Source organism: Phalacrocorax carbo, chromosome 25, assembly GCF_963921805.1.
Source record: "Phalacrocorax carbo chromosome 25, bPhaCar2.1, whole genome shotgun sequence".
NCBI classification, from domain to species: domain Eukaryota; kingdom Metazoa; phylum Chordata; class Aves; order Suliformes; family Phalacrocoracidae; genus Phalacrocorax; species Phalacrocorax carbo.
In genome coordinates this window covers 6,576,456-6,601,720 of record NC_087537.1, presented here as the reverse complement: position 1 = coordinate 6,601,720, position 25,265 = coordinate 6,576,456, and the positions used below count along the sequence as shown (strand labels likewise).

Below are 25,265 nucleotides of genomic sequence, written 5' to 3'. Positions count from 1 at the left end.
CTCCCTACTGGCACAGGTTGTGTTTTGGTTTCCCTCAACGCTGCCGCTTCATTTCCTCGTTTCCATCATGCTTGATTTGCCATGCAGTCTCCTTTCATGTGCGGGGATGAAAGGCCCAAGGATATCCCGAATAAGGTCATGTCTGCACAGGCAGCAGATACCTCCAGATACCCAGCGCTTGGGTTAGGAAAGCTGAAGCCCACCTGGTGTGGGCTTGCCACACCTCCTTCCCCTCCTTTCCACACCTCCTTTCCCTCCTGGGTCCTTGTTCTCCTGCACTCCCCTGGGCTGTGAGCACCACAAAGACCTTTCCAACCTCAAGGCTCCTGCGATTCTGTCATGGGCAAAAGGCAGGTGACGCACGGCCGCTGCGAAGAAGGAAGAAGTGGTTGGGAACATTGGAATCAAGGGCAGCCTTGGCTACCACAGCACAGGAACACTAGGTTTGAAGAGCTGTTGTCAGGGAGGGAAGTGAGTAGCAGGGTACAGCCCCTGGACTTCAGGCAGGCCAACTCTGGCCTAGTCAGGCAGCGGGTAGGCACCTCATGGTCCAAGAGCAAGAAGGGTCCAGCCAATACTGAGGAAAACAATCAGAAATCTCAGCAGCCTGGCTTTGGCTGAGCGGCGTAGCCACGGCGGAGCACCAACGTCAAAAGGCAGCATCCTGGAGTTGGAAGGAGGAATGAGCTGCAGAGAAGGAATGTGGGAATAATCCCTGGGCACGTTGGGATGCTGTTAGGAAAGCCAAAGCTCAGCCTGCCTTGAGTCTTGCAAGGGGCCTCAAGAGCAACAGGCAACAAGCATCAAGAGCAACATCCAACCCCTACAGGGGTAGCCAAAGAGTGATGGGAGAAAAATGTGGGCCCTCTGCTGACTGGGGCGCCTCGTTTCCTGACAGTGGACAGAGAGCAGGCTGCCTGTGGGGAGTCAGGGCCTTCTCTCTCCCAGCGGTCACCTGTAAGTTCTCCCAGGCTGCTCTGCCCTTTGAAAGAGTTGAAGGAAGGAGGGGTATCCCTCCCAGCCTGAGTAAAGTTGAGCTGTACAAGCCAGCTGATGTGCTACAGGGCAGGGCTGCTGTAAAGGAAGACCTAGACCAGCGGGAGCGCTGGGCCAAAGGAACCTCACGGTGTTAAGAAGGACACGTGGCAAGTGCTGCATCTGGAAAGGAAGAACCTCTTACATCAGTATGGCCTGGGGAATGGACCAGGCTACGCTCTTAGAGACCTGAAACCTCCTCTGGGTAGACGTGAGCCGTGGGGCAGGGTCACCCTTGGAGAGGCGCTTGAAGGGTGGAAGGCAATGGACATACAGGCCTCGTCTTCCTGGCCCAAGACACCCGGCTGTGGGAGGGGGCACTCCTGAATGCTCCGTGGAGGAAAAGAAAAGGTCACAGAAAATATCTCCCCACAGGTTGGGACTCTTGCTTGGGTCTCAAGCGTTACATCTTTTCCTGGCAGTAGTGCCTCACCATGCCTCCTTTCCCATGCCCCAAAGGCCTCCTCAGTTTGGAGTATAACCCAGCGCTGTTGGGGAAGCAAGGAAACTTCCCCCACCTCCCCAGCGAGCGGTGTCTGTCAGGACCCTGCAGTGCCACGTGCCTGGGGATGCTGAGGGGACGAGGGGACGTGCTCAGCAGGGCCCTGGGTACAGAAGCAGCTCTGAGGCTGCACTGAGGAGGTGATGCACTTCCCTGCCCTGCAGGCATGGAGGCAGCTGGGATGTGTCTCAGGAGGGCAAGGGAATGCCTTCAGAAGCCAAGCTTCCCGGGATAGACTCTCCCTACCCATGGTGAGTCACACTCTAACGTTGGATTGGCCGTGTGCCAGCCCTTATGTGTGAGGCCAAGCCAGGAGTGCGTGCTGTCTGCAGGCTTGTATCCCACGCAGGGCTGAATTCCCCTGAGGACAGGGCCGCTCCATCCCCGCCCCAGGAAAATCGTCTTTGAGCACTGGCTGCACCCGAGTACACAGCTCCAGGGCAGGCCATTGTGTGTCCTGCTGGTCAGGGTCCTAAGCATGCAGCCAAACTGCATGGTGGTGTGAGGAGAGTGGGAGGAACAAGGTTCTGTCCAGAGCCACAACACCCCCGCCTTGTAGGGAGGAGGGAGGGGCCCAACTTATTTTGGGGCTTTGGGAGGGCAACGTTCTCATTCCACAAGCCTGCAGATGTCATTGTTAGGAGACCCCCAGAGACTGCCACAAGAGGGGATGACTTTACCATAGACCCTGGCCAAAGTTTGCAGGAATGGGAAGCTTTCCTTGGGAGAAGACATTTGTAACCACAGCACAGCCCACCTGCCCACAGAGGCAATGGTCAGTGATTGCGGGAGCGAGCATGGGGGCAGTCAAGGAGGAGGAAGGAGGCGGCGTGTCCCCATTCTCAGAATCCTTCGGGCACCAGGGAGAAGACAGCATTGGTGGGAAGATATGCCCATCTTCCTGCACAGGCTGTGGAAAACATCTCACCAGATTTCCCCAGACCCATGTCCTCCCTCTCCACAGACCTCTCCAGCTCTTGGGGACACACCTTTTGCCTGTGTTGACATGATTCTGTGCAAGAAATCCTTGGGCCTCTCATCCCCTTCCTTCAAAAGAGCCTCCGTGGCCTAATGGTCATGTCAGAAATGAGGAAATAAAATGGCAGGCTTGACGTAAACCAAAACACAGCCTGTGCCATCAGGTAGGATATTTTTCTCTGGAGGTGAGTCTGTTGGAAAATTACTGCCCGCGTGCAGTGACTGAGGGCCCGGGGCAGTGCAGGAGCAGTATAAAAGCAGGCCCTTCCCGTCGCTCTCTCACCCACTCCTCTCGCCTCGATTTCCTTGGGAACAAGGTGAGCTGAAGCCCTTTCCTGTCTTTCTCAGCTGCCTCCTCCTTTTCCTACTGTGGGATTTCTCAGCCCACGCTTGTCTCTTTTTCCCCTGCTGTGTCTTCAGTCCCCATGCCACCGTAGAGGGATGGTGTGGCTTCGAGAGAGGCTGGGCTGAGGTGTCTGCTGGGCTGGTGCTATGTGGGTTTAGTCGTTCTTCTTGGAGCTCTTTTGGGCTGAGGGAAATGGTATTCCTCATCGTCCTGGGGCGACAGGCTGTTTCCTCACCCACCCACCCACCCCTCATGCTCTGCTTCCCCCTGCCCACTCTCACAGGTGCACCTCCCGCCCCGAGACATGTCCTGCTACAACCCGTGCCTGCCCTGCTCGCCCTGCGGCCCGACCCCGCTGGCCAACAGCTGCAATGAGCCCTGTGTCAGGCAGTGCCAGGACTCCACCGTCGTCATCCAGCCCTCCCCCGTGGTGGTGACCCTGCCCGGCCCCATCCTCAGCTCCTTCCCACAGAGCACCGCCGTGGGATCCTCCACCTCCGCTGCCGTTGGCAGCATCCTCAGCTCTCAGGGAGTGCCCATCTCCTCCGGGGGCTTTGGCCTCTCCGGCTTTGGCAGCCGCTACTGTGGGAGAACGTGCCTCCCCTGCTAAAGCTGCTGGCGATGGCCCTGGGGAAGGCCCCCAGGGACCCACAAGATGGCACTGGAGTGCGGATGGAGGGTCGGCTGGTTGCTTTCAGAAGGGCTGAGCCACACCGGCAGCCCGTCAGGCAGATGGACACCTGGCAGGGTCTCGGCCACAGCCATGGGGCGAAGACTCCGATCTGAGCCTGGTGCTCCCTGCGCTGGGACCAGCACTCAGAACGACCTCAGTTCCCTCTTCTGCCTCATTAAAGTTCTGCTGCATCCCAGTCCATGCCTCTGTGTCATCCTTTCCTCTGTAGAATCTCTCCCATGATGCCCAGGGAGAGAGATGTTGCTCCCTGCTCATTCTCGCAGGGTGGTCTTTGGGATGCTTGTGCAACGGTTGTTATCACAATTGTGTTGCGTCTGACGGGGATGGAATTAACTTTCCCCATAAGAGCCTTCATAGTGCTGTGCTTTGTAGGTGTAGCTAGAAGGGTCCTGGGAACACAGAAATGTTTTGCCTTCTGCTGAGCAGTGCTTTTCTTTGCTTATGCACGTGGGACTTGCCTTTATTCATTACACTGCCTTTATGCCAAGCCACAAAGTTTTCTCCTTATTTTCTGCCCCGTGTCTCGCTGAGGACACGGAAGGATAGAGTGTCTTGGTGGGCAGCTGGCGGCCAGACGAGGCCAACTCCCCGCAGCCTTTCTGGCGTTCAACACGGGTCTCAAGACATTGGCAGTTTTGATCTGAGCATGCTCTAGCTGTAGTAGTTCCTAATTAGCAGGCGTTTGCGCAGGGGAGGGAGGGTGTTCGCTTGGTGCACCGCTTATCTCTTTCCTTGCCTGAGCTTGGGCACATGTTCCTAGAACCAAAGGCTATGTGCTTTGCCCTGGCATGGATGCCCTTCCTGTGCTGGGCAGAGCTGCCTTGTGGAGAGGGTGCGGGAACACACCTCCCTCTTCCCATGCGGGACTGATGTGGGTTGTTTGGTTACACAGGCTCCCGAGGTCCTCCCTCTCCTTGACGCGAGGTGTTTAAAACTACTAACTAACACTGTTGCCTTAACGTGGGGTTTGTGGAATGTGGTGTCATGCTGGCGTACGAGGAGACAATTTCTGGGTGCGGTGACAGTGAAAGATGCCCTGAGGTGGCCGGTCCGTGGGCGGCAGCTGCCTGAAAACCAGCTGCTTTTAGCACTGTGTTGGAGCTTGACCTGTGCCTATCGAGCCACGATTCAGTACTATCAGAGGACAGTGTGTAAGAGAGGGACCCAAACCTCTCTGAGAATGTCACGGTTCAGCCGGGCATCCAAACTACATCTAAGAACGCGGTAGTTGAGGCAGAGACCCAAAGCACGTCTGAGACATCCATGGTTGAGATCGGGACCCAAACACCACCTCGAGTAATTGCTCCAGTAGTGGAAAAGAAATAGTGGGCAGGGAGGTGAACCGGACCATATCGTCCATTAGGAAGGGAGTGAGGGGGACAAAGAGTCTGATGGGTAAGCTGGTCCTTCAGCAAAGAAGTGGGAGGGAGAAGTGAGAGAAATCACTCAAGAGACGGGAAGTACCCGGTCCCTGACCTCAAGGGAACTTTGGGAGATGTGGAAAGATTACAGGCAGCAGCCAGGAAAGCGGATCACTGCCTGGCAACTCCGATGCTGGAAGAGCAGGGCCAACAGTCAGGAACTGGAAGGTAAGGAAGCCCAACAGGCTGAGCGCCTCGCTAGGGAGTGGGGGGTTGACAGTGGAATTGGAAAAGAGGCGGTGCTGGTCATCGTCTACGGTGACCTGGATGACAAGGAGGTCTCCAAAGGTCTGGAGAATGCCCCGTGTATACAGGCCATGTGAAAAAGGTGGTCCGCAATGCACCAGTGGCATATTCTAACAGCTTGGCAACACTGCACTGCCCCGGTTTGGATACACCAACTGTGGAGAGAGCAGCTTGCTGCCTCTGAAATGTTGAAGAAAATCTCTCTCCCTCCTTGTCCCCACAGGCCGGCACCTCAGCTGTGAGGGGTGCCCCACAGAGCCAGTCTGCTCCTGCTGTGGTCAGGGGGGAAAGGAAGACCCCGCGCCGGGTCACGTGGCCCTCTCTGGATCTTCCTGCATGACCAGGGGAAGTGGGATGCTGAGCCCACCTTTGAGCCGGAAACCTGCGTGCGCACACAGCGGGGAAGGCCGCTGCTAATAAGGGGCCGTGCAAGAAGGCTGTCAGTTGAGCTGCAGCTCAGTTACCCCATTATCCGGGGGCAAGAAAGCAGAAGAAGGGTTAGGGAAGGGCAAAAGAATAATGCTGATTCTTCTTAGAGGTGGATTGGCCATGAAACGAAGCAAGGGCAACGGACCTGCCCAGGAGAGGTGTTTGTTGGGAGTACGATGGCAGGGTGGCTGTCATCACATCTTTATGGATGTGATTAATGAGGTAACACCTGTATCCCCGTCACCTGGCAGCCAGACAAGGTCAACCCGCCACAAGAACGATTGCTAACTGCCGCAGCGTGGTCCTCCCGTCTACGGACACCGCAGCACCAAGGGTGAGGAGAGCGTTGCGCTGGAGGTGCGTAGGGCAGATGGGGAGCCTTTGCTCTTTGCAAAAGGCGGGGAGGGTGGGACCCAGGGCAGCGGGCCCCTTCGGGCCACCGTCACTGTCATGGAGAGGAAGTCATCCATGAGTCCTCCAGAGCCCCTGGCCATCAGGCCCTGCTTTGCTGGACCTCTGCGCAGCCGTGCCTTCTGGGCCTCAGTGCACTTGCTGAGGAAGGGACGCGTGGCCACTGCTGATGTCGCTTGAGGAGCCTGGGCTGCGGGAAGCCCTGGGAGGGCAGCACCCCACAAGCTGCTGGGAAGTGGCCAGGTGGGGAGGGGAGGAGTCAGGTGGGAAGGGGTAGCAATCGCTCGTGCCCTGGCTGCTGCTGTGCTGGGGGAGGAGGCTCAAGCAGGAAATGACCCCCAAACGGCTGACCAGAATTGACAAAAGAGCTGTGGCATGCTGTATGACATCATGGCCAACAATAGCACTGTGGGTAGAGCCACGATCAGCATCTGTCTTGGTAGTAACCAGCCATGTCACCTCACATCTCCTTCGCCCTCTGACAAGCAACAGCCCAAGAGCAGGGCCAGGAAGAGGTGCTTTTTTGGTAACCCCATTAAAACAGGTGAAACTCAACTCTCAGGACTGTTCCCAGACATGAAGGGCGGCTGACATCAACATCCTGGACTGCGTGAGTAGGCGTGTAGCCAGGAGATCGTTAGGAGTGATGACCCCACTCGGCTCAGCACCAGCCCGACAGTATCTAGAACATTAGTTCAAGTTTTGGGCTGCAAGATAAGAAGGACGTGACCAAACGGAATGGGTTCAGCGGAGGGTGGGCAGGAGAGTGAGAGGGTTGGAGCCCTTGCTTGGGGATGAGAGGCAGAGGGTGTGGGGTTTGCTGAGCGTGGGGAAGAGAATGCTTTGGTGAGAGACCTAAGATCGTCTCTGAAGCAGCTACGGTCATTAAAGTGTGTCAGGTAACTCTTCCCGCCCCAGATAGGCGGAGAAGTTCAGAAAGCAGAGGGTCACCCTACCTGTGCCAAACAATACTCAAAGCAAGCCTGTGTTAGCAATCACTGCATTACCATCCCCAACAACCCCCTCCCAGAACCAGCCCCGAGCAACATATCTGCCCTTGGGCATCTTGGGAGAGCATCTGCAGGGGGAAGAATGACACAGAGACAAAGGCGGGGATGCAGCAGAACTTTAATGAGGCAGGAGAGGGAACTGAGGTCGTTCTGAGTGCTGGTCCTGGTGCAGGGAGCACCAGGGGCAGATGGCAGCCTGCGCCCCACAGCTGCAGCAGAGATCCTGCCAGGAGTTCATCTGCCTGCCCCACGGAGGGAGCAGAGCCAGCAGGAATTCCCTAGGCTGGCTTTGTGGGGCTCAGAGCCACGGGGAGCACGGGAGATCAAGGACCCGGGAGGGAAAGGAGAGAGTGGAAGAGGGGAAAGGCAGGCATGCACTATGCTTTCCGAGAGCCCATGCTGACCCTGTACTTCTGCAAGGGGTGTTGGCGTGGCTCAGCCCCTCTGAAAGCAAGAAGCGGGTGCTCCATCACCAGTCCGGTCCCATCTTGTGGGTCCCTGGGGGCCTTCCCCAGGGCCATCGCCAGCAGCTTTAGCAGGGGAGGCACGTTCTCCCACAGTAGCGGCTGCCAAAGCCGGAGAGGCCAAAGCCCCCGGAGGAGATGGGCACTCCCTGAGAGCTGAGGATGCTGCCAACGGCAGCGGAGGTGGAGGATCCCACGGCGGTGCTCTGTGGGAAGGAGCTGAGGATGGGGCCGGGCAGGGTCACCACCACGGGGGAGGGCTGGATGACGACGGTGGAGTCCTGGCACTGCCTGACACAGGGCTCATTGCAGCTGTTGGCCAGCGGGGTCGGGCCGCAGGGCGAGCAGGGCAGGCACGGGTTGTAGCAGGACATGTCTCGGGGCGGGAGGTGCACCTGTGAGAGTGGGCAGGGGGAAGCAGAGCATGAGGGGTGGGTGGGTGAGGTGCAGCCTGTCACCCCAGGACGAGGGAAAGAGCCACGAGCTGGAGCCAAGAGGTGGAGGCACTGTAGGCAGACCTAGTGGTTCTCCTTCCCCTCTGCCCAAAAGAGCCCTGAAAAGAGCACCCAGACCCAGGGAGGTCCCTTCCTGGCCCATAGCTCAGCAGACACCTCAGCCAAGCCCAGCTTCTGCCCACGACACACCTCCCGTCCCCTCCATCTCCCATGACAAGCAGTTCCAAGACCCAACAAAAGCAGAAAAAGACAATTTTGTGCTGAGAAATCCTAGAGGAGGATGAGGCAAAGGAGGACGAGCAGGCAGAGGAGAAAGGGCTTCAGAGTTACCTTGTTCTCAAGGAGACGGAGGCGAGAGGAGTGGTTGAGAGAGTGAGGAGAAGGGCCCGCTTTTATAGTGCTCCTGCACTGCCCCAGGCCCTCAGTCACTGCACGCGGGCAGTAATTTTCCAACAGACTCACCTCCAGAGCAAACTATCCTCCCTACTGGCACAGGTTGTGTTTTGGTTTCCCTCAACGCTGCCGCTTCATTTCCTCGTTTCCATCATGCTTGATTTGCCATGCAGTCTCCTTTCATGTGCTGGGATGAAAGGCCCAAGGATATCCCGAATAAGGTCATGTCTGCACAGGCAGCAGATACCTCCAGATACCCAGCGCTTGGGTTAGGAAAGCTGAAGCCCACCTGGTGTGGGCTTTCCACACCTCCTTCCCCTCCTTTCCACACCTCCTTTCCCTCCTGGGTCCTTGTTCTCCTGCACTCCCCTGGGCTGTGAGCACCACAAAGACCTTTCCAACCTCAAGGCTCCTGAGATTCTGTCATGGGCAAAAGGCAGGTGACGCACGGCCGCTGCGAAGAAGGAAGAAGTGGTTGGGAACATTGGAATCAAGGGCAGCCTTGGCTACCACAGCACAGGAACACTAGGTTTGAAGAGCTGTTGACAGGGAGGGAAGTGAGTAGCAGGGTACAGCCCCTGGACTTCAGGCAGGCCAACTCTGGCCTAGTCAGGCAGCGGGTAGGCACCTCATGGTCCAAGAGCAAGAAGGGTCCAGCCAATACTGAGGAAAACAATCAGAAATCTCAGCAGCCTGGCTTTGGCTGAGCGGCGTAGCCACGGCGGAGCACCAACGTCAAAAGGCAGCATCCTGGAGTTGGAAGGAGGAATGAGCTGCAGAGAAGGAATGTGGGAATAATCCCTGGGCATGTTGGGATGCTGTTAGGAAAGCCAAAGCTCAGCCTGCCTTGAGTCTTGCAAGGGGCCTCAAGAGCAACAGGCAACAAGCATCAAGAGCAACATCCAACCCCTACAGGGGTAGCCAAAGAGTGATGGGAGAAAAATGTGGGCCCTCTGCTGACTGGGGCGCCTCGTTTCCTGACAGTGGACAGAGAGCAGGCTGCCTGTGGGGAGTCAGGGCCTTCTCTCTCCCAGCGGTCACCTGTAAGTTCTCCCAGGCTGCTCTGCCCTTTGAAAGAGTTGAAGGAAGGAGGGGTATCCCTCCCAGCCTGAGTAAAGTTGAGCTGTACAAGCCAGCTGATGTGCTACAGGGCAGGGCTGCTGTAAAGGAAGACCTAGACCAGCGGGAGCGCTGGGCCAAAGGAACCTCACGGTGTTAAGAAGGACACGTGGCAAGTGCTGCATCTGGAAAGGAAGAACCTCTTACATCAGTATGGCCTGGGGAATGGACCAGGCTACGCTCTTAGAGACCTGAAACCTCCTCGGGGTAGACGTGAGCCGTGGGGCAGGGTCACCCTTGGAGAGGCGCTTGAAGGGTGGAAGGCAATGGACATACAGGCCTCGTCTTCCTGGCCCAAGACACCCGGCTGTGGGAGGGGGCACTCCTGAATGCTCCGTGGAGGAAAAGAAAAGGTCACAGAAGATATCTCCCCACAGGTTGGGACTCTTGCTTGGGTCTCAAGCGTTACATCTTTTCCTGGCAGTAGTGCCTCACCATGCCTCCTTTCCCATGCCCCAAAGGCCTCCTCAGTTTGGAGTATAACCCAGCGCTGTTGGGGAAGCAAGGAAACTTCCCCCACCTCCCCAGCGAGCGGTGTCTGTCAGGACCCTGCAGTGCCACGTGCCTGGGGATGCTGAGGGGACGAGGGGACGTGCTCAGCAGGGCCCTGGGTACAGAAGCAGCTCTGAGGCTGCACTGAGGAGGTGATGCACTTCCCTGCCCTGCAGGCATGGAGGCAGCTGGGATGTGTCTCAGGAGGGCAAGGGAATGCCTTCAGAAGCCAAGCTTCCCGGGATAGACTCTCCCTACCCATGGTGAATCACACTCTAACGTTGGATTGGCCGTGTGCCAGCCCTTATGTGTGAGGCCAAGCCAGGAGTGCGTGCTGTCTGCAGGCTTGTATCCCACGCAGGGCTGAATTCCCCTGAGGACAGGGCCGCTCCATCCCCGCCCCAGGAAAATCGTCTTTGAGCACTGGCTGCACCCGAGTACACAGCTCCAGGGCAGGCCATTGTGTGTCCCGCTGGTCAGGGTCCTAAGCATGCAGCCAAACTGCATGGTGGTGTGAGGAGAGTGGGAGGAACAAGGTTCTGTCCAGAGCCACAACACCCCCGCCTTGTAGGGAGGAGGGAGGGGCCCAACTTATTTTGGGGCTTTGGGAGGGCAACGTTCTCATTCCACAAGCCTGCAGATGTCATTGTTAGGAGACCCCCAGAGACTGCCACAAGAGGGGATGACTTTACCATAGACCCTGGCCAAAGTTTGCAGGAATGGGAAGCTTTCCTTGGGAGAAGACATTTGTAACCACAGCACAGCCCACCTGCCCACAGAGGCAACGGTCAGTGATTGCGGGAGCGAGCATGGGGGCAGTCAAGGAGGAGGAAGGAGGCGGCGTGTCCCCATTCTCAGAAGCCTTCGGGCACCAGGGAGAAGACAGCATTGGTGGGAAGATATGCCCATCTTCCTGCACAGGCTGTGGAAAACATCTCACCAGATTTCCCCAGACCCATGTCCTCCCTCTCCACAGACCTCTCCAGCTCTTGGGGACACACCTTTTGCCTGTGTTGACATGATTCTGTGCAAGAAATCCTTGGGCCTCTCATCCCCTTCCTTCAAAAGAGCCTCCGTGGCCTAATGGTCATGTCAGAAATGAGGAAATAAAATGGCAGGCTTGACGTAAACCAAAACACAGCCTGTGCCATCAGGTAGGATATTTTTCTCTGGAGGTGAGTCTGTTGGAAAATTACTGCCCGCGTGCAGTGACTGAGGGCCCGGGGCAGTGCAGGAGCAGTATAAAAGCAGGCCCTTCCCGTCGCTCTCTCACCCACTCCTCTCGCCTCGATTTCCTTGGGAACAAGGTGAGCTGAAGCCCTTTCCTGTCTTTCTCAGCTGCCTCCTCCTTTTCCTACTGTGGGATTTCTCAGCCCACGCTTGTCTCTTTTTCCCCTGCTGTGTCTTCAGTCCCCATGCCACCGTAGAGGGATGGTGTGGCTTCGAGAGAGGCTGGGCTGAGGTGTCTGCTGGGCTGGTGCTATGTGGGTTTAGTCGTTCTTCTTGGAGCTCTTTTGGGCTGAGGGAAATGGTATTCCTCATCGTCCTGGGGTGACAGGCTGTTTCCTCACCCACCCACCCACCCCTCATGCTCTGCTTCCCCCTGCCCACTCTCACAGGTGCACCTCCCGCCCCGAGACATGTCCTGCTACAACCCGTGCCTGCCCTGCTCGCCCTGCGGCCCGACCCCGCTGGCCAACAGCTGCAATGAGCCCTGTGTCAGGCAGTGCCAGGACTCCACCGTCGTCATCCAGCCCTCCCCCGTGGTGGTGACCCTGCCCGGCCCCATCCTCAGCTCCTTCCCACAGAGCACCGCCGTGGGATCCTCCACCTCCGCTGCCGTTGGCAGCATCCTCAGCTCTCAGGGAGTGCCCATCTCCTCCGGGGGCTTTGGCCTCTCCGGCTTTGGCAGCCGCTACTGTGGGAGAACGTGCCTCCCCTGCTAAAGCTGCTGGCGATGGCCCTGGGGAAGGCCCCCAGGGACCCACAAGATGGCACTGGAGTGCGGATGGAGGGTCGGCTGGTTGCTTTCAGAAGGGCTGAGCCACACCGGCAGCCCGTCAGGCAGATGGACACCTGGCAGGGTCTCGGCCACAGCCGTGGGGCGAAGACTCCGATCTGAGCCTGGTGCTCCCTGCGCTGGGACCAGCACTCAGAACGACCTCAGTTCCCTCTTCTGCCTCATTAAAGTTCTGCTGCATCCCAGTCCATGCCTCTGTGTCATCCTTTCCTCTGTAGAATCTCTCCCATGATGCCCAGGGAGAGAGATGTTGCTCCCTGCTCATTCTGGCAGGGTGGTCTTTGGGATGCTTGTGCAACGGTTGTTATCACAATTGTGTTGCGTCTGACGGGGATGGAATTAACTTTCCCCATAAGAGCCTTCATAGTGCTGTGCTTTGTAGGTGTAGCTAGAAGGGTCCTGGGAACACAGAAATGTTTTGCCTTCTGCTGAGCAGTGCTTTTCTTTGCTTATGCACGTGGGACTCGCCTTTATTCATTACACTGCCTTTATGCCAAGCCACAAAGTTTTCTCCTTATTTTCTGCCCCGTGTCTCGCTGAGGACACGGAAGGATAGAGTGTCTTGGTGGGCAGCTGGCAGCCAGACGAGGCCAACTCCCCGCAGCCTTTCTGGCGTTCAACACGGGTCTCAAGACATTGGCAGTTTTGATCTGAGCATGCTCTAGCTGTAGTAGTTCCTAATTAGCAGGCGTTTGCGCAGGGGAGGGAGGGTGTTCGCTTGGTGCACCGCTTATCTCTTTCCTTGCCTGAGCTTGGGCACATGTTCCTAGAACCAAAGGCTATGTGCTTTGCCCTGGCATGGATGCCCTTCCTGTGCTGGGCAGAGCTGCCTTGTGGAGAGGGTGCGGGAACACACCTCCCTCTTCCCATGCGGGACTGATGTGGGTTGTTTGGTTACACAGGCTCCCGAGGTCCTCCCTCTCCTTGACGCGAGGTGTTTAAAACTACTAACTAACACTGTTGCCTTAACGTGGGGTTTGTGGAATGTGGTGTCATGCTGGCGTACGAGGAGACAATTTCTGGGTGCGGTGACAGTGAAAGATGCCCTGAGGTGGCCGGTCCGTGGGCGGCAGCTGCCTGAAAACCAGCTGCTTTTAGCACTGTGTTGGAGCTTGACCTGTGCCTATCGAGCCACGATTCAGTACTATCAGAGGACAGGGTTTAAGAGAGGGACCCAAACCTCTCTGAGAATGTCACGGTTCAGCCGGGCATCCAAACTACATCTAAGAACGCGGTAGTTGAGGCAGAGACCCAAAGCACATCTGAGACATCCATGGTTGAGATCGGGACCCAAACACCACCTCGAGTAATTGCTCCAGTAGTGGAAAAGAAATAGTGGGCAGGGAGGTGAACCGGACCATATCGTCCATTAGGAAGGGAGTGAGGGGGACAAAGAGTCTGATGGGTAAGCTGGTCCTTCAGCAAAGAAGTGGGAGGGAGAAGTGAGAGAAATCACTCAAGAGACGGGAAGTACCCGGTCCCTGACCTCAAGGGAACTTTGGGAGATGTGGAAAGATTACAGGCAGCAGCCAGGAAAGCGGATCACTGCCTGGCAACTCCGATGCTGGAAGAGCAGGGCCAACAGTCAGGAACTGGAAGGTAAGGAAGCCCAACAGGCTGAGCGCCTCGCTAGGGAGTGGGGGGTTGACAGTGGAATTGGAAAAGAGGCGGTGCTGGTCATCGTCTACGGTGACCTGGATGACAAGGAGGTCTCCAAAGGTCTGGAGAATGCCCCGTGTATACGGGCCATGTGAAAAAGGTGGTCCGCAATGCACCAGTGGCATATTCTAACAGCTTGGCAACACTGCACTGCCCCGGTTTGGATACACCAACTGTGGAGAGAGCAGCTTGCTGCCTCTGAAATGTTGAAGAAAATCTCTCTCCCTCCTTGTCCCCACAGGCCGGCACCTCAGCTGTGAGGGGTGCCCCACAGAGCCAGTCTGCTCCTGCTGTGGTCAGGGGGGAAAGGAAGACCCCGCACCGGGTCACGTGGCCCTCTCTGGATCTTCCTGCATGACCAGGGGAAGTGGGATGCTGAGCCCACCTTTGAGCCGGAAACCTGCGTGCGCACACAGCGGGGAAGGCCGCTGCTAATAAGGGGCCGTGCAAGAAGGCTGTCAGTTGAGCTGCAGCTCAGTTACCCCATTATCTGGGGGCAAGAAAGCAGAAGAAGGGTTAGGGAAGGGCAAAAGAATAATGCTGATTCTTCTTAGAGGTGGATTGGCCATGAAACGAAGCAAGGGCAACGGACCTGCCCAGGAGAGGTGTTTGTTGGGAGTACGATGGCAGGGTGGCTGTCATCACATCTTTATGGATGTGATTAATGAGGTAACACCTGTATCCCCGTCACCTGGCAGCCAGACAAGGTCAACCCGCCACAAGAACGATTGCTAACTGCCGCAGCGTGGTCCTCCCGTCTACGGACACCGCAGCACCAAGGGTGAGGAGAGCGTTGCGCTGGAGGTGCGTAGGGCAGATGGGGAGCCTTTGCTCTTTGCAAAAGGCGGGGAGGGTGGGACCCAGGGCAGCGGGCCCCTTCGGGCCACCGTCACTGTCATGGAGAGGAAGTCATCCATGAGTCCTCCAGAGCCCCTGGCCATCAGGCCCTGCTTTGCTGGACCTCTGCGCAGCCGTGCCTTCTGGGCCTCAGTGCACTTGCTGAGGAAGGGACGCGTGGCCACTGCTGATGTCGCTTGAGGAGCCTGGGCTGCGGGAAGCCCTGGGAGGGCAGCAGCCCCACAAGCTGCTGGGAAGTGGCCAGGTGGGGAGGGGAGGAGTCAGGTGGGAAGGGGTAGCAATCGCTCGTGCCCTGGCTGCTGCTGTGCTGGGGGAGGAGGCTCAAGCAGGAAATGACCCCCAAACGGCTGACCAGAATTGACAAAAGAGCTGTGGCATGCTGTATGACATCATGGCCAACAATAGCACTGTGGGTAGAGCCGCGATCAGCATCTCTCTTGGTAGTAACCAGCCATGTCACCTCACATCTCCTTCGCCCTCTGACAAGCAACAGCCCAAGAGCAGGGCCAGGAAGAGGTGCTTTTTTGGTAACCCCATTAAAACAGGTGAAACTCAACTCTCAGGACTGTTCCCAGACATGAAGGGCGGCTGACATCAACATCCTGGACTGCGTGAGTAGGCGTGTAGCCAGGAGATCGTTAGGAGTGATGACCCCACTCGGCTCAGCACCAGCCCGACAGTATCTAGAACATTAGTTCAAGTTTTGGGCTGCAAGATAAGAAGGACGTGACCAAACGGAATGGGTTCAGCGGAGGGTGGGCAGGAGAGTGAGAGGGTTGGAGCCCTTGCTTGGGGATGAGAGGCAGAGGGTGTGGGGTTTGCTGAGCGTGGAGAAGAGAATGCTTTGGTGAGAGACCTAAGATCGTCTCTGAAGCAGCTACGGTCATTAAAGTGTGTCAGGTAACTCTTCCCGCCCCAGATAGGCGGAGAAGTTCAGAAAGCAGAGGGTCACCCTACGTGTGCCAAACAATACTCAAAGCAAGCCTGTGTTAACAATCACTGCATTACCATCCCCAACAACCCCCTCCCAGAACCAGCCCCGAGCAACATATCTGCCCTTGGGCATCTTGGGAGAGCATCTGCAGGGGGAAGAATGACACAGAGACAAAGGCGGGGATGCAGCAGAACTTTAATGAGGCAGGAGAGGGAACTGAGGTCGTTCTGAGTGCTGGTCCTGGTGCAGGGAGCACCAGGGGCAGATGGCAGCCTGCGCCCCACAGCTGCAGCAGAGATCCTGCCAGGAGTTCATCTGCCTGCCCCACGGAGGGAGCAGAGCCAGCAGGAATTCCCTAGGCTGGCTTTGTGGGGCTCAGAGCCACGGGGAGCACGGGAGATCAAGGACCCGGGAGGGAAAGGAGAGAGTGGAAGAGGGGAAAGGCAGGCATGCACTAAGCTTTCCGAGAGCCCATGCTGACCCTGTACTTCTGCAAGGGGTGTTGGCATGGCTCAGCCCCTCTGAAAGCAAGAAGCGGGTGCTCCGTCGCCAGTCCGGTCCCATCTTGTGGGTCCCTGGGGGCCTTCCCCAGGGCCATCGCCAGCAGCTTTAGCAGGGGAGGCACGTTCTCCCACAGTAGCGGCTGCCCAAGCCGGAGAGGCCAAAGCCCCCGGAGGAGATGGGCACTCCCTGAGAGCTGAGGATGCTGCCAACGGCAGCGGAGGTGGAGGATCCCACGGCGGTGCTCTGTGGGAAGGAGCTGAGGATGGGGCCGGGCAGGGTCACCACCACGGGGGAGGGCTGGATGACGACGGTGGAGTCCTGGCACTGCCTGACACAGGGCTCATTGCAGCTGTTGGCCAGCGGGGTCGGGCCGCAGGGCGAGCAGGGCAGGCACGGGTTGTAGCAGGACATGTCTCGGGGCGGGAGGTGCACCTGTGAGAGTGGGCAGGGGGAAGCAGAGCATGAGGGGTGGGTGGGTGAGGTGCAGCCTGTCACCCCAGCACGAGGGAAAGAGCCACGAGCTGGAGCCAAGAGGTGGAGGCACTGTAGGCAGACCTAGTGGTTCTCCTTCCCCTCTGCCCAAAAGAGCCCTGAAAAGAGCACCCAGACCCAGGGAGGTCCCTTCCTGGCCCATAGCTCAGCAGACACCTCAGCCAAGCCCAGCTTCTGCCCACGACACACCTTCCGTCCCCTCCATCTCCCATGACAAGCAGTTCCAAGACCCAACAAAAGCAGAAAAAGACAATTTTGTGCTGAGAAATCCTAGAGGAGGATGAGGCAAAGGAGGACGAGCAGGCAGAGGAGAAAGGGCTTCAGAGTTACCTTGTTCTCAAGGAGATGGAGGCGAGAGGAGTGGTTGAGAGAGTGAGGAGAAGGGCCCGCTTTTATAGTGCTCCTGCACTGCCCCAGGCCCTCAGTCACTGCACGCGGGCAGTAATTTTCCAACAGACTCACCTCCAGAGCAAACTATCCTCCCTACCTGATGGCACAGGCTGTGTTTTGGTTTCCCTCAACGCTGCCGCTTCATTTCCTCGTTTCCATCATGCTTGATTTGCCATGCAGTCTCCTTTCATGTGCGGGGATGAAAGGCCCAAGGATATCCCGAATAAGGTCATGTCTGCACAGGCAGCAGATACCTCCAGATACCCAGCGCTTGGGTTAGGAAAGCTGAAGCCCACCTGGTGTGGGCTTGCCACACCTCCTTCCCCTCCTTTCCACACCTCCTTTCCCTCCTGGGTCCTTGTTCTCCTGCACTCCCCTGGGCTGTGAGCACCACAAAGACCTTTCCAACCTCAAGGCTCCTGCGATTCTGTCATGGGCAAAAGGCAGGTGACGCACGGCTGCTGCGAAGAAGGAAGAAGTGGTTGGGAACATTGGAATCAAGGGCAGCCTTGGCTACCACAGCACAGGAACACTAGGTTTGAAGAGCTGTTGACAGGGAGGGAAGTGAGTAGCAGGGTACAGCCCCTGGACTTCAGGCAGGCCAACTCTGGCCTAGTCAGGCAGCGGGTAGGCACCTCATGGTCCAAGAGCAAGAAGGGTCCAGCCAATACTGAGGAAAACAATCAGAAATCTCAGCAGCCTGGCTTTGGCTGAGCGGCGTAGCCACGGCGGAGCACCAACGTCAAAAGGCAGCATCCTGGAGTTGGAAGGAGGAATGAGCTGCAGAGAAGGAATGTGGGAATAATCCCTGGGCATGTTGGGATGCTGTTAGGAAAGCCAAAGCTCAGCCTGCCTTGAGTCTTGCAAGGGGCCTCAAGAGCAACAGGCAACAAGCATCAAGAGCAACATCCAACCCCTACAGGGGTAGCCAAAGAGTGATGGGAGAAAAATGTGGGCCCTCTGCTGACTGGGGCGCCTCGTTTCCTGACAGTGGACAGAGAGCAGGCTGCCTGTGGGGAGTCAGGGCCTTCTCTCTCCCAGCGGTCACCTGTAAGTTCTCCCAGGCTGCTCTGCCCTTTGAAAGAGTTGAAGGAAGGAGGGGTATCCCTCCCAGCCTGAGTAAAGTTGAGCTGTACAAGCCAGCTGATGTGCTACAGGGCAGGGCTGCTGTAAAGGAAGACCTAGACCAGCGGGAGCGCTGGGCCAAAGGAACCTCACGGTGTTAAGAAGGACACGTGGCAAGTGCTGCATCTGGAAAGGAAGAACCTCTTACATCAGTATGGCCTGGGGAATGGACCAGGCTACGCTCTTAGAGACCTGAAACCTCCTCTGGGTAGACGTGAGCCGTGGGGCAGGGTCACCCTTGGAGAGGCGCTTGAAGGGTGGAAGGCAATGGACATACAGGCCTCGTCTTCCTGGCCCAAGACACCCGGCTGTGGGAGGGGGCACTCCTGAATGCTCCGTGGAGGAAAAGAAAAGGTCACAGAAGATATCTCCCCACAGGTTGGGACTCTTGCTTGGGTCTCAAGCGTTACATCTTTTCCTGGCAGTAGTGCCTCACCATGCCTCCTTTCCCATGCCCCAAAGGCCTCCTCAGTTTGGAGTATAACCCAGCGCTGTTGGGGAAGCAAGGAAACTTCCCCCACCTCCCCAGCGAGCGGTGTCTGTCAGGACCCTGCAGTGCCACGTGCCTGGGGATGCTGAGGGGACGAGGGGACGTGCTCAGCAGGGCCCTGGGTACAGAAGCAGCTCTGAGGCTGCACTGAGGAGGTGATGCACTTCCCTGCCCTGCCGGCATGGAGGCAGCTGGGATGTGTCTCAGGAGGGCAAGGGAATGCCTTCAGAAGCCAAGCTTCCCGGGATAGACTCTCCCTACCCATGGTGAGTCACACTCTAACGTTGGATTGGCCGTGTGCCAGCCCTTATGTGTGAGGCCAAGCCAGGAGTGCGTGCTGTCTGCAGGCTTGTGTCCCACGCAGGGCTGAATTCCCCTGAGGACAGGGCCGCTCCATCCCCGCCCCAGGAAAATCGTCTTTGAGCACTGGCTGCACCCGAGTACACAGCTCCAGGGCAGGCCATTGTGTGTCCCGCTGGTCAGGGTCCTAAGCATGCAGCCAAACTGCATGGTGGTGTGAGGAGAGTGGGAGGAACAAGGTTCTGTCCAGAGCCACAACACCCCCGCCTTGTAGGGAGGAGGGAGGGGCCCAACTTATTTTGGGGCTTTGGGAGGGCAACGTTCTCATTCCACAAGCCTGCAGATGTCATTGTTAGGAGACCCCCAGAGACTGCCACAAGAGGGGATGACTTTACCATAGACCCTGGCCAAAGTTTGCAGGAATGGGAAGCTTTCCTTGGGAGAAGACATTTGTAACCACAGCACAGCCCACCTGCCCACAGAGGCAACGGTCAGTGATTGCGGGAGCGAGCATGGGGGCAGTCAAGGAGGAGGAAGGAGGCGGCGTGTCCCCATTCTCAGAAGCCTTCGGGCACCAGGGAGAAGACAGCATTGGTGGGAAGATATGCCCGTCTTCCTGCACAGGCTGTGGAAAACATCTCACCAGATTTCCCCAGACCCATGTCCTCCCTCTCCACAGACCTCTCCAGCTCTTGGGGACACACCTTTTGCCTGTGTTGACATGATTCTGTGCAAGAAATCCTTGGGCCTCTCATCCCCTTCCTTCAAAAGAGCCTCCGTGGCCTAATGGTCATGTCAGAAATGAGGAAATAAAATGGCAGGCTTGACGTAAACCAAAACACAGCCTGTGCCATCAGGTAGGATATTTTTCTCTGGAGGTGAGTCTGTTGGAAAATTACTGCCCGCGTGCAGTGACTGAGGGCCCGGGGCAGTGCAGGAGCAGTATAAAAGCAGGCCCTTCCCGTCGCTCTCTCACCCACTCCTCTCGCCTCGATTTCCTTGGGAACAAGGTGAGCTGAAGCCCTTTCCTGTCTTTCTCAGCTGCCTCCTCCTTTTCCTACTGTGGGATTTCTCAGCCCACACTTGTCTCTTTTTCCCCTGCTGTGTCTTCAGTCCCCATGCCACCGTAGAGGGATGGTGTGGCTTCGAGAGAGGCTGGGCTGAGGTGTCTGCTGGGCTGGTGCTATGTGGGTTTAGTCGTTCTTCTTGGAGCTCTTTTGGGCTGAGGGAAATGGTATTCCTCATCGTCCTGGGGCGACAGGCTGTTTCCTCACCCACCCACCCACCCCTCATGCTCTGCTTCCCCCTGCCCACTCTCACAGGTGCACCTCCCGCCCCGAGACATGTCCTGCTACAACCCGTGCCTGCCCTGCTCGCCCTGCGGCCCGACCCCGCTGGCCAACAGCTGCAATGAGCCCTGTGTCAGGCAGTGCCAGAACTCCACTGTCGTCATCCAGCCCTCCCCCGTGGTGGTGACCCTGCCCGGCCCCATCCTCAGCTCCTTCCCACAGAGCACCGCCGTGGGATCCTCCACCTCCGCTGCCGTTGGCAGCATCCTCAGCTCTCAGGGAGTGCCCATCTCCTCCGGGGGCTTTGGCCTCTCCGGCTTGGGCAGCCGCTACTGTGGGAGAACGTGCCTCCCCTGCTAAAGCTGCTGGCGATGGCCCTGGGGAAGGCCCCCAGGGACCCACAAGATGGCACTGGAGTGCGGATGGAGGGTCGGCTGGTTGCTTTCAGAAGGGCTGAGCCACACCGGCAGCCCGTCAGGCAGATGGACACCTGGCAGGGTCTCGGCCACAGCCGTGGGGCGAAGACTCCGATCTGAGCCTGGTGCTCCCTGCGCTGGGACCAGCACTCAGAACGACCTCAGTTCCCTCTTCTGCCTCATTAAAGTTCTGCTGCATCCCAGTCCATGCCTCTGTGTCATCCTTTCCTCTGTAGAATCTCTCCCATTATGCCCAGGGAGAGAGATGTTGCTCCCTGCTCATTCTGGCAGCGTGGTCTTTGGGATGGTTGTGCAACGGTTGTTATCACAATTGTGTTGCGTCTGACGGGGATGGAATTAACTGTCCCCATAAGAGCCTTCATAGTGCTGTGCTTTGTAGGTGTAGCTAGAAGGGTCCTGGGAACACAGAAATGTTTTGCCTTCTGCTGAGCAGTGCTTTTCTTTGCTTATGCACGTGGGACTTGCCTTTATTCATTACACTGCCTTTATGCCAAGCCACAAAGTTTTCTCCTTATTTTCTGCCCCGTGCCTCGCTGAGGACACGGAAGGATAGAGTGTCTTGGTGGGCAGCTGGCGGCCAGACGAGGCCAACTCCCCGCAGCCTTTCTGGCGTTCAACACGGGTCTCAAGACATTGGCAGTTTTGATCTGAGCATGCTCTAGCTGTAGTAGTTCCTAATTAGCAGGCGTTTGCGCAGGGGAGGGAGGGTGTTCGCTTGGTGCACCGCTTATCTCTTTCCTTGCCTGAGCTTGGGCACATGTTCCTAGAACCAAAGGCTATGTGCTTTGCCCTGGCATGGATGCCCTTCCTGTGCTGGGCAGAGCTGCCTTGTGGAGAGGGTGCGGGAACACACCTCCCTCTTCCCATGCGGGACTGATGTGGGTTGTTTGGTTACACAGGCTCCCGAGGTCCTCCCTCTCCTTGACGCGAGGTGTTTAAAACTACTAACTAACACTGTTGCCTTAACGTGGGGTTTGTGGAATGTGGTGTCATGCTGGCGTACGAGGAGACAATTTCTGGGTGCGGTGACAGTGAAAGATGCCCTGAGGTGGCCGGTCCGTGGGCGGCAGCTGCCTGAAAACCAGCTGCTTTTAGCACTGTGTTGGAGCTTGACCTGTGCCTATCGAGCCACGATTCAGTACTATCAGAGGACAGGGTTTAAGAGAGGGACCCAAACCTCTCTGAGAATGTCACGGTTCAGCCGGGCATCCAAACTACATCTAAGAACGCGGTAGTTGAGGCAGAGACCCAAAGCACGTCTGAGACATCCATGGTTGAGATCGGGACCCAAACACCACCTCGAGTAATTGCTCCAGTAGTGGAAAAGAAATAGTGGGCAGGGAGGTGAACCGGACCATATCGTCCATTAGGAAGGGAGTGAGGGGGACAAAGAGTCTGATGGGTAAGCTGGTCCTTCAGCAAAGAAGTGGGAGGGAGAAGTGAGAGAAATCACTCAAGAGACGGGAAGTACCCGGTCCCTGACCTCAAGGGAACTTTGGGAGATGTGGAAAGATTACAGGCAGCAGCCAGGAAAGCGGATCACTGCCTGGCAACTCCGATGCTGGAAGAGCAGGGCCAACAGTCAGGAACTGGAAGGTAAGGAAGCCCAACAGGCTGAGCGCCTCGCTAGGGAGTGGGGGGTTGACAGTGGAATTGGAAAAGAGGCGGTGCTGGTCATCGTCTACGGTGACCTGGATGACAAGGAGGTCTCCAAAGGTCTGGAGAATGCCCCGTGTATACGGGCCATGTGAAGAAGGTGGTCCGCAATGCACCAGTGGCATATTCTAACAGCTTGGCAACACTGCACTGCCCCGGTTTGGATACACCAACTGTGGAGAGAGCAGCTTGCTGCCTCTGAAATGTTGAAGAAAATCTCGCTCCCTCCTTGTCCCCACAGGCCGGCACCTCAGCTGTGAGGGGTGCCCCACAGAGCCAGTCTGCTCCTGCTGTGGTCAGGGGGGAAAGGAAGACCCCGCACCGGGTCACGTGGCCCTCTCTGGATCTTCCTGCATGACCAGGGGAAGTGGGATGCTGAGCCCACCTTTGAGCCGGAAACCTGCGTGCGCACACAGCGGGGAAGGCCGCTGCTAATAAGGGGCCGTGCAAGAAGGCTGTCAGTTGAGCTGCAGCTCAGTTACCCCATTATCTGGGGGCAAGAAAGCAGAAGAAGGGTTAGGGAAGGGCAAAAGAATAATGCTGATTCTTCTTAGAGGTGGATTGGCCATGAAACGAAGCAAGGGCAACGGACCTGCCCAGGAGAGGTGTTTGTTGGGAGTACGATGGCAGGGTGGCTGTCATCACATCTTTATGGATGTGATTAATGAGGTAACACCTGTATCCCCGTCACCTGGCAGCCAGACAAGGTCAACCCGCCACAAGAACGATTGCTAACTGCCGCAGCGTGGTCCTCCCGTCTACGGACACCACAGCACCAAGGGTGAGGAGAGCGTTGCGCTGGAGGTGCGTAGGGCAGATGGGGAGCCTTAGCTCTTTGCAAAAGGCGGGGAGGGTGGGACCCAGGGCAGCGGGCCCCTTCGGGCCACCGTCACTGTCATGGAGAGGAAGTCATCCATGAGTCCTCCAGAGCCCCTGGCCATCAGGCCCTGCTTTGCTGGACCTCTGCGCAGCCGTGCCTTCTGGGCCTCAGTGCACTTGCTGAGGAAGGGACGCGTGGCCACTGCTGATGTCGCTTGAGGAGCCTGGGCTGCGGGAAGCCCTGGGAGGGCAGCAGCCCCACAAGCTGCTGGGAAGTGGCCAGGTGGGGAGGGGAGGAGTCAGGTGGGAAGGGGTAGCAATCGCTCGTGCCCTGGCTGCTGCTGTGCTGGGGGAGGAGGCTCAAGCAGGAAATGACCCCCAAACGGCTGACCAGAATTGACAAAAGAGCTGTGGCATGCTGTATGACATCATGGCCAACAATAGCACTGTGGGTAGAGCCGCGATCAGCATCTGTCTTGGTAGTAACCAGCCATGTCACCTCACATCTCCTTCGCCCTCTGACAAGCAACAGCCCAAGAGCAGGGCCAGGAAGAGGTGCTTTTTTGGTAACCCCATTAAAACAGGTGAAACTCAACTCTCAGGACTGTTCCCAGACATGAAGGGCGGCTGACATCAACATCCTGGACTGCGTGAGTAGGCGTGTAGCCAGGAGATCGTTAGGAGTGATGACCCCACTCGGCTCAGCACCAGCCCGACAGTATCTAGAACATTAGTTCAAGTTTTGGGCTGCAAGATAAGAAGGACGTGACCAAACGGAATGGGTTCAGCGGAGGGTGGGCAGGAGAGTGAGAGGGTTGGAGCCCTTGCTTGGGGATGAGAGGCAGAGGGTGTGGGGTTTGCTGAGCGTGGAGAAGAGAATGCTTTGGTGAGAGACCTAAGATCGTCCCTGAAGCAGCTACGGTCATTAAAGTGTGTCAGGTAACTCTTCCCGCCCCAGATAGGCGGAGAAGTTCAGAAAGCAGAGGGTCACCCTACCTGTGCCAAACAATACTCAAAGCAAGCCTGTGTTAGCAATCACTGCATTACCATCCCCAACAACCCCCTCCCAGAACCAGCCCCGAGCAACATATCTGCCCTTGGGCATCTTGGGAGAGCATCTGCAGGGGGAAGAATGACACAGAGACAAAGGCGGGGATGCAGCAGAACTTTAATGAGGCAGGAGAGGGAATTGAGGTCGTTCTGAGTGCTGGTCCTGGTGCAGGGAGCACCAGGGGCAGATGGCAGCCTGCGCCCCACAGCTGCAGCAGAGATCCTGCCAGGTGTCCATCTGCCTGCCCCACGGAGGGAGCAGAGCCAGCAGGAATTCCCTAGGCTGGCTTTGTGGGGCTCAGAGCCACGGGGAGCACGGGAGATCAAGGACCCGGGAGGGAAAGGAGAGAGTGGAAGAGAGGAAAGGCAGGCATGCACTATGCTTTCCGAGAGCCCATGCTGACCCTGTACTTCTGCAAGGGGTGTTGGCATGGCTCAGCCCCTCTGAAAGCAAGAAGCGGGTGCTCCGTCGCCAGTCCGGTCCCATCTTGTGGGTCCCTGGGGACCTTCCCCAGGGCCATCGCCAGCAGCTTTAGCAGGGGAGGCACGTTCTCCCACAGTAGCGGCTGCCAAAGCCGGAGAGGCCAAAGCCCCCGGAGGAGATGGGCACTCCCTGAGAGCTGAGGATGCTGCCAACGGCAGCGGAGGTGGAGGATCCCACGGCGGTGCTCTGTGGGAAGGAGCTGAGGATGGGGCCGGGCAGGGTCACCACCACGGGGGAGGGCTGGATGACGACGGTGGAGTCCTGGCACTGCCTGACACAGGGCTCATTGCAGCTGTTGGCCAGCGGGGTCGGGCCGCAGGGCGAGCAGGGCAGGCACGGGTTGTAGCAGGACATGTCTCGGGGCGGGAGGTGCACCTGTGAGAGTGGGCAGGGGGAAGCAGAGCATGAGGGGTGGGTGGGTGAGGTGCAGCCTGTCACCCCAGCACGAGGGAAAGAGCCACGAGCTGCACCCAAGAGGTGGAGGCACTGTAGGCAGACCTAGTGGTTCTCCTTCCCCTCTGCCCAAAAGAGCCCTGAAAAGAGCACCCAGACCCAGGGAGGTCCCTTCCTGGCCCATAGCTCAGCAGACACCTCAGCCAAGCCCAGCTTCTGCCCACGACACACCTTCCGTCCCCTCCATCTCCCATGACAAGCAGTTCCAAGACCCAACAAAAGCAGAAAAAGACAATTTTGTGCTGAGAAATCCTAGAGGAGGATGAGGCAAAGGAGGACGAGCAGGCAGAGGAGAAAGGGCTTCAGAGTT

General features: G+C 57.5%; 6 protein-coding genes across 6 annotated transcripts; 3 read left to right on the top strand and 3 right to left on the bottom strand.

The window, feature by feature from the left end:
• The first annotated feature begins 2,759 nt into the window (after positions 1–2,759).
• LOC135317274 (feather keratin 1-like) lies at positions 2,760–3,471 on the top strand. The gene is made up of 2 exons (XM_064473227.1): positions 2,760–2,832; positions 3,164–3,471. The coding sequence occupies exon 2, from the start codon at positions 3,166–3,168 to the stop codon at positions 3,469–3,471; it is 306 nt and encodes a 101-aa protein (XP_064329297.1). The 5' UTR covers positions 2,760–2,832; positions 3,164–3,165.
• A 4,133-nt stretch (positions 3,472–7,604) lies between these two features.
• LOC135317263 (feather keratin 1-like) lies at positions 7,605–7,910 on the bottom strand. Its single transcript, XM_064473207.1, has one exon. The coding sequence runs from the start codon at positions 7,908–7,910 to the stop codon at positions 7,605–7,607; it is 306 nt and encodes a 101-aa protein (XP_064329277.1).
• A 3,319-nt stretch (positions 7,911–11,229) lies between these two features.
• On the top strand, positions 11,230–11,941 carry LOC135317256 (feather keratin 1-like). The gene is made up of 2 exons (XM_064473196.1): positions 11,230–11,302; positions 11,634–11,941. The coding sequence occupies exon 2, from the start codon at positions 11,636–11,638 to the stop codon at positions 11,939–11,941; it is 306 nt and encodes a 101-aa protein (XP_064329266.1). The 5' UTR covers positions 11,230–11,302; positions 11,634–11,635.
• A 4,134-nt stretch (positions 11,942–16,075) lies between these two features.
• LOC135317385 (feather keratin 1-like) lies at positions 16,076–16,381 on the bottom strand. The gene has a single exon (XM_064473681.1). It carries the CDS (start codon positions 16,379–16,381, stop codon positions 16,076–16,078), a length of 306 nt encoding a protein of 101 aa, XP_064329751.1.
• A 3,323-nt stretch (positions 16,382–19,704) lies between these two features.
• Positions 19,705–20,416, top strand: LOC135317285 (feather keratin Cos1-1/Cos1-3/Cos2-1-like). The gene is made up of 2 exons (XM_064473257.1): positions 19,705–19,777; positions 20,109–20,416. The coding sequence occupies exon 2, from the start codon at positions 20,111–20,113 to the stop codon at positions 20,414–20,416; it is 306 nt and encodes a 101-aa protein (XP_064329327.1). The 5' UTR covers positions 19,705–19,777; positions 20,109–20,110.
• A 4,134-nt stretch (positions 20,417–24,550) lies between these two features.
• Positions 24,551–24,856, bottom strand: LOC135317262 (feather keratin 1-like). The gene has a single exon (XM_064473206.1). It carries the CDS (start codon positions 24,854–24,856, stop codon positions 24,551–24,553), a length of 306 nt encoding a protein of 101 aa, XP_064329276.1.
• Between the last annotated feature and the right edge of the window lie 409 nt (positions 24,857–25,265).

Excerpts from the sequence above, each read along its gene's own strand:
- LOC135317274 (XM_064473227.1), top strand. The coding sequence starts at position 3,166 with ATGTCCTGCTACAACCCGTGCCTGCCCTGCTCGCCCTGCGGCCCGACC.
- LOC135317263 (XM_064473207.1), bottom strand. The coding sequence starts at position 7,910 with ATGTCCTGCTACAACCCGTGCCTGCCCTGCTCGCCCTGCGGCCCGACC.
- LOC135317256 (XM_064473196.1), top strand. The coding sequence starts at position 11,636 with ATGTCCTGCTACAACCCGTGCCTGCCCTGCTCGCCCTGCGGCCCGACC.
- LOC135317385 (XM_064473681.1), bottom strand. The coding sequence starts at position 16,381 with ATGTCCTGCTACAACCCGTGCCTGCCCTGCTCGCCCTGCGGCCCGACC.
- LOC135317285 (XM_064473257.1), top strand. The coding sequence starts at position 20,111 with ATGTCCTGCTACAACCCGTGCCTGCCCTGCTCGCCCTGCGGCCCGACC.
- LOC135317262 (XM_064473206.1), bottom strand. The coding sequence starts at position 24,856 with ATGTCCTGCTACAACCCGTGCCTGCCCTGCTCGCCCTGCGGCCCGACC.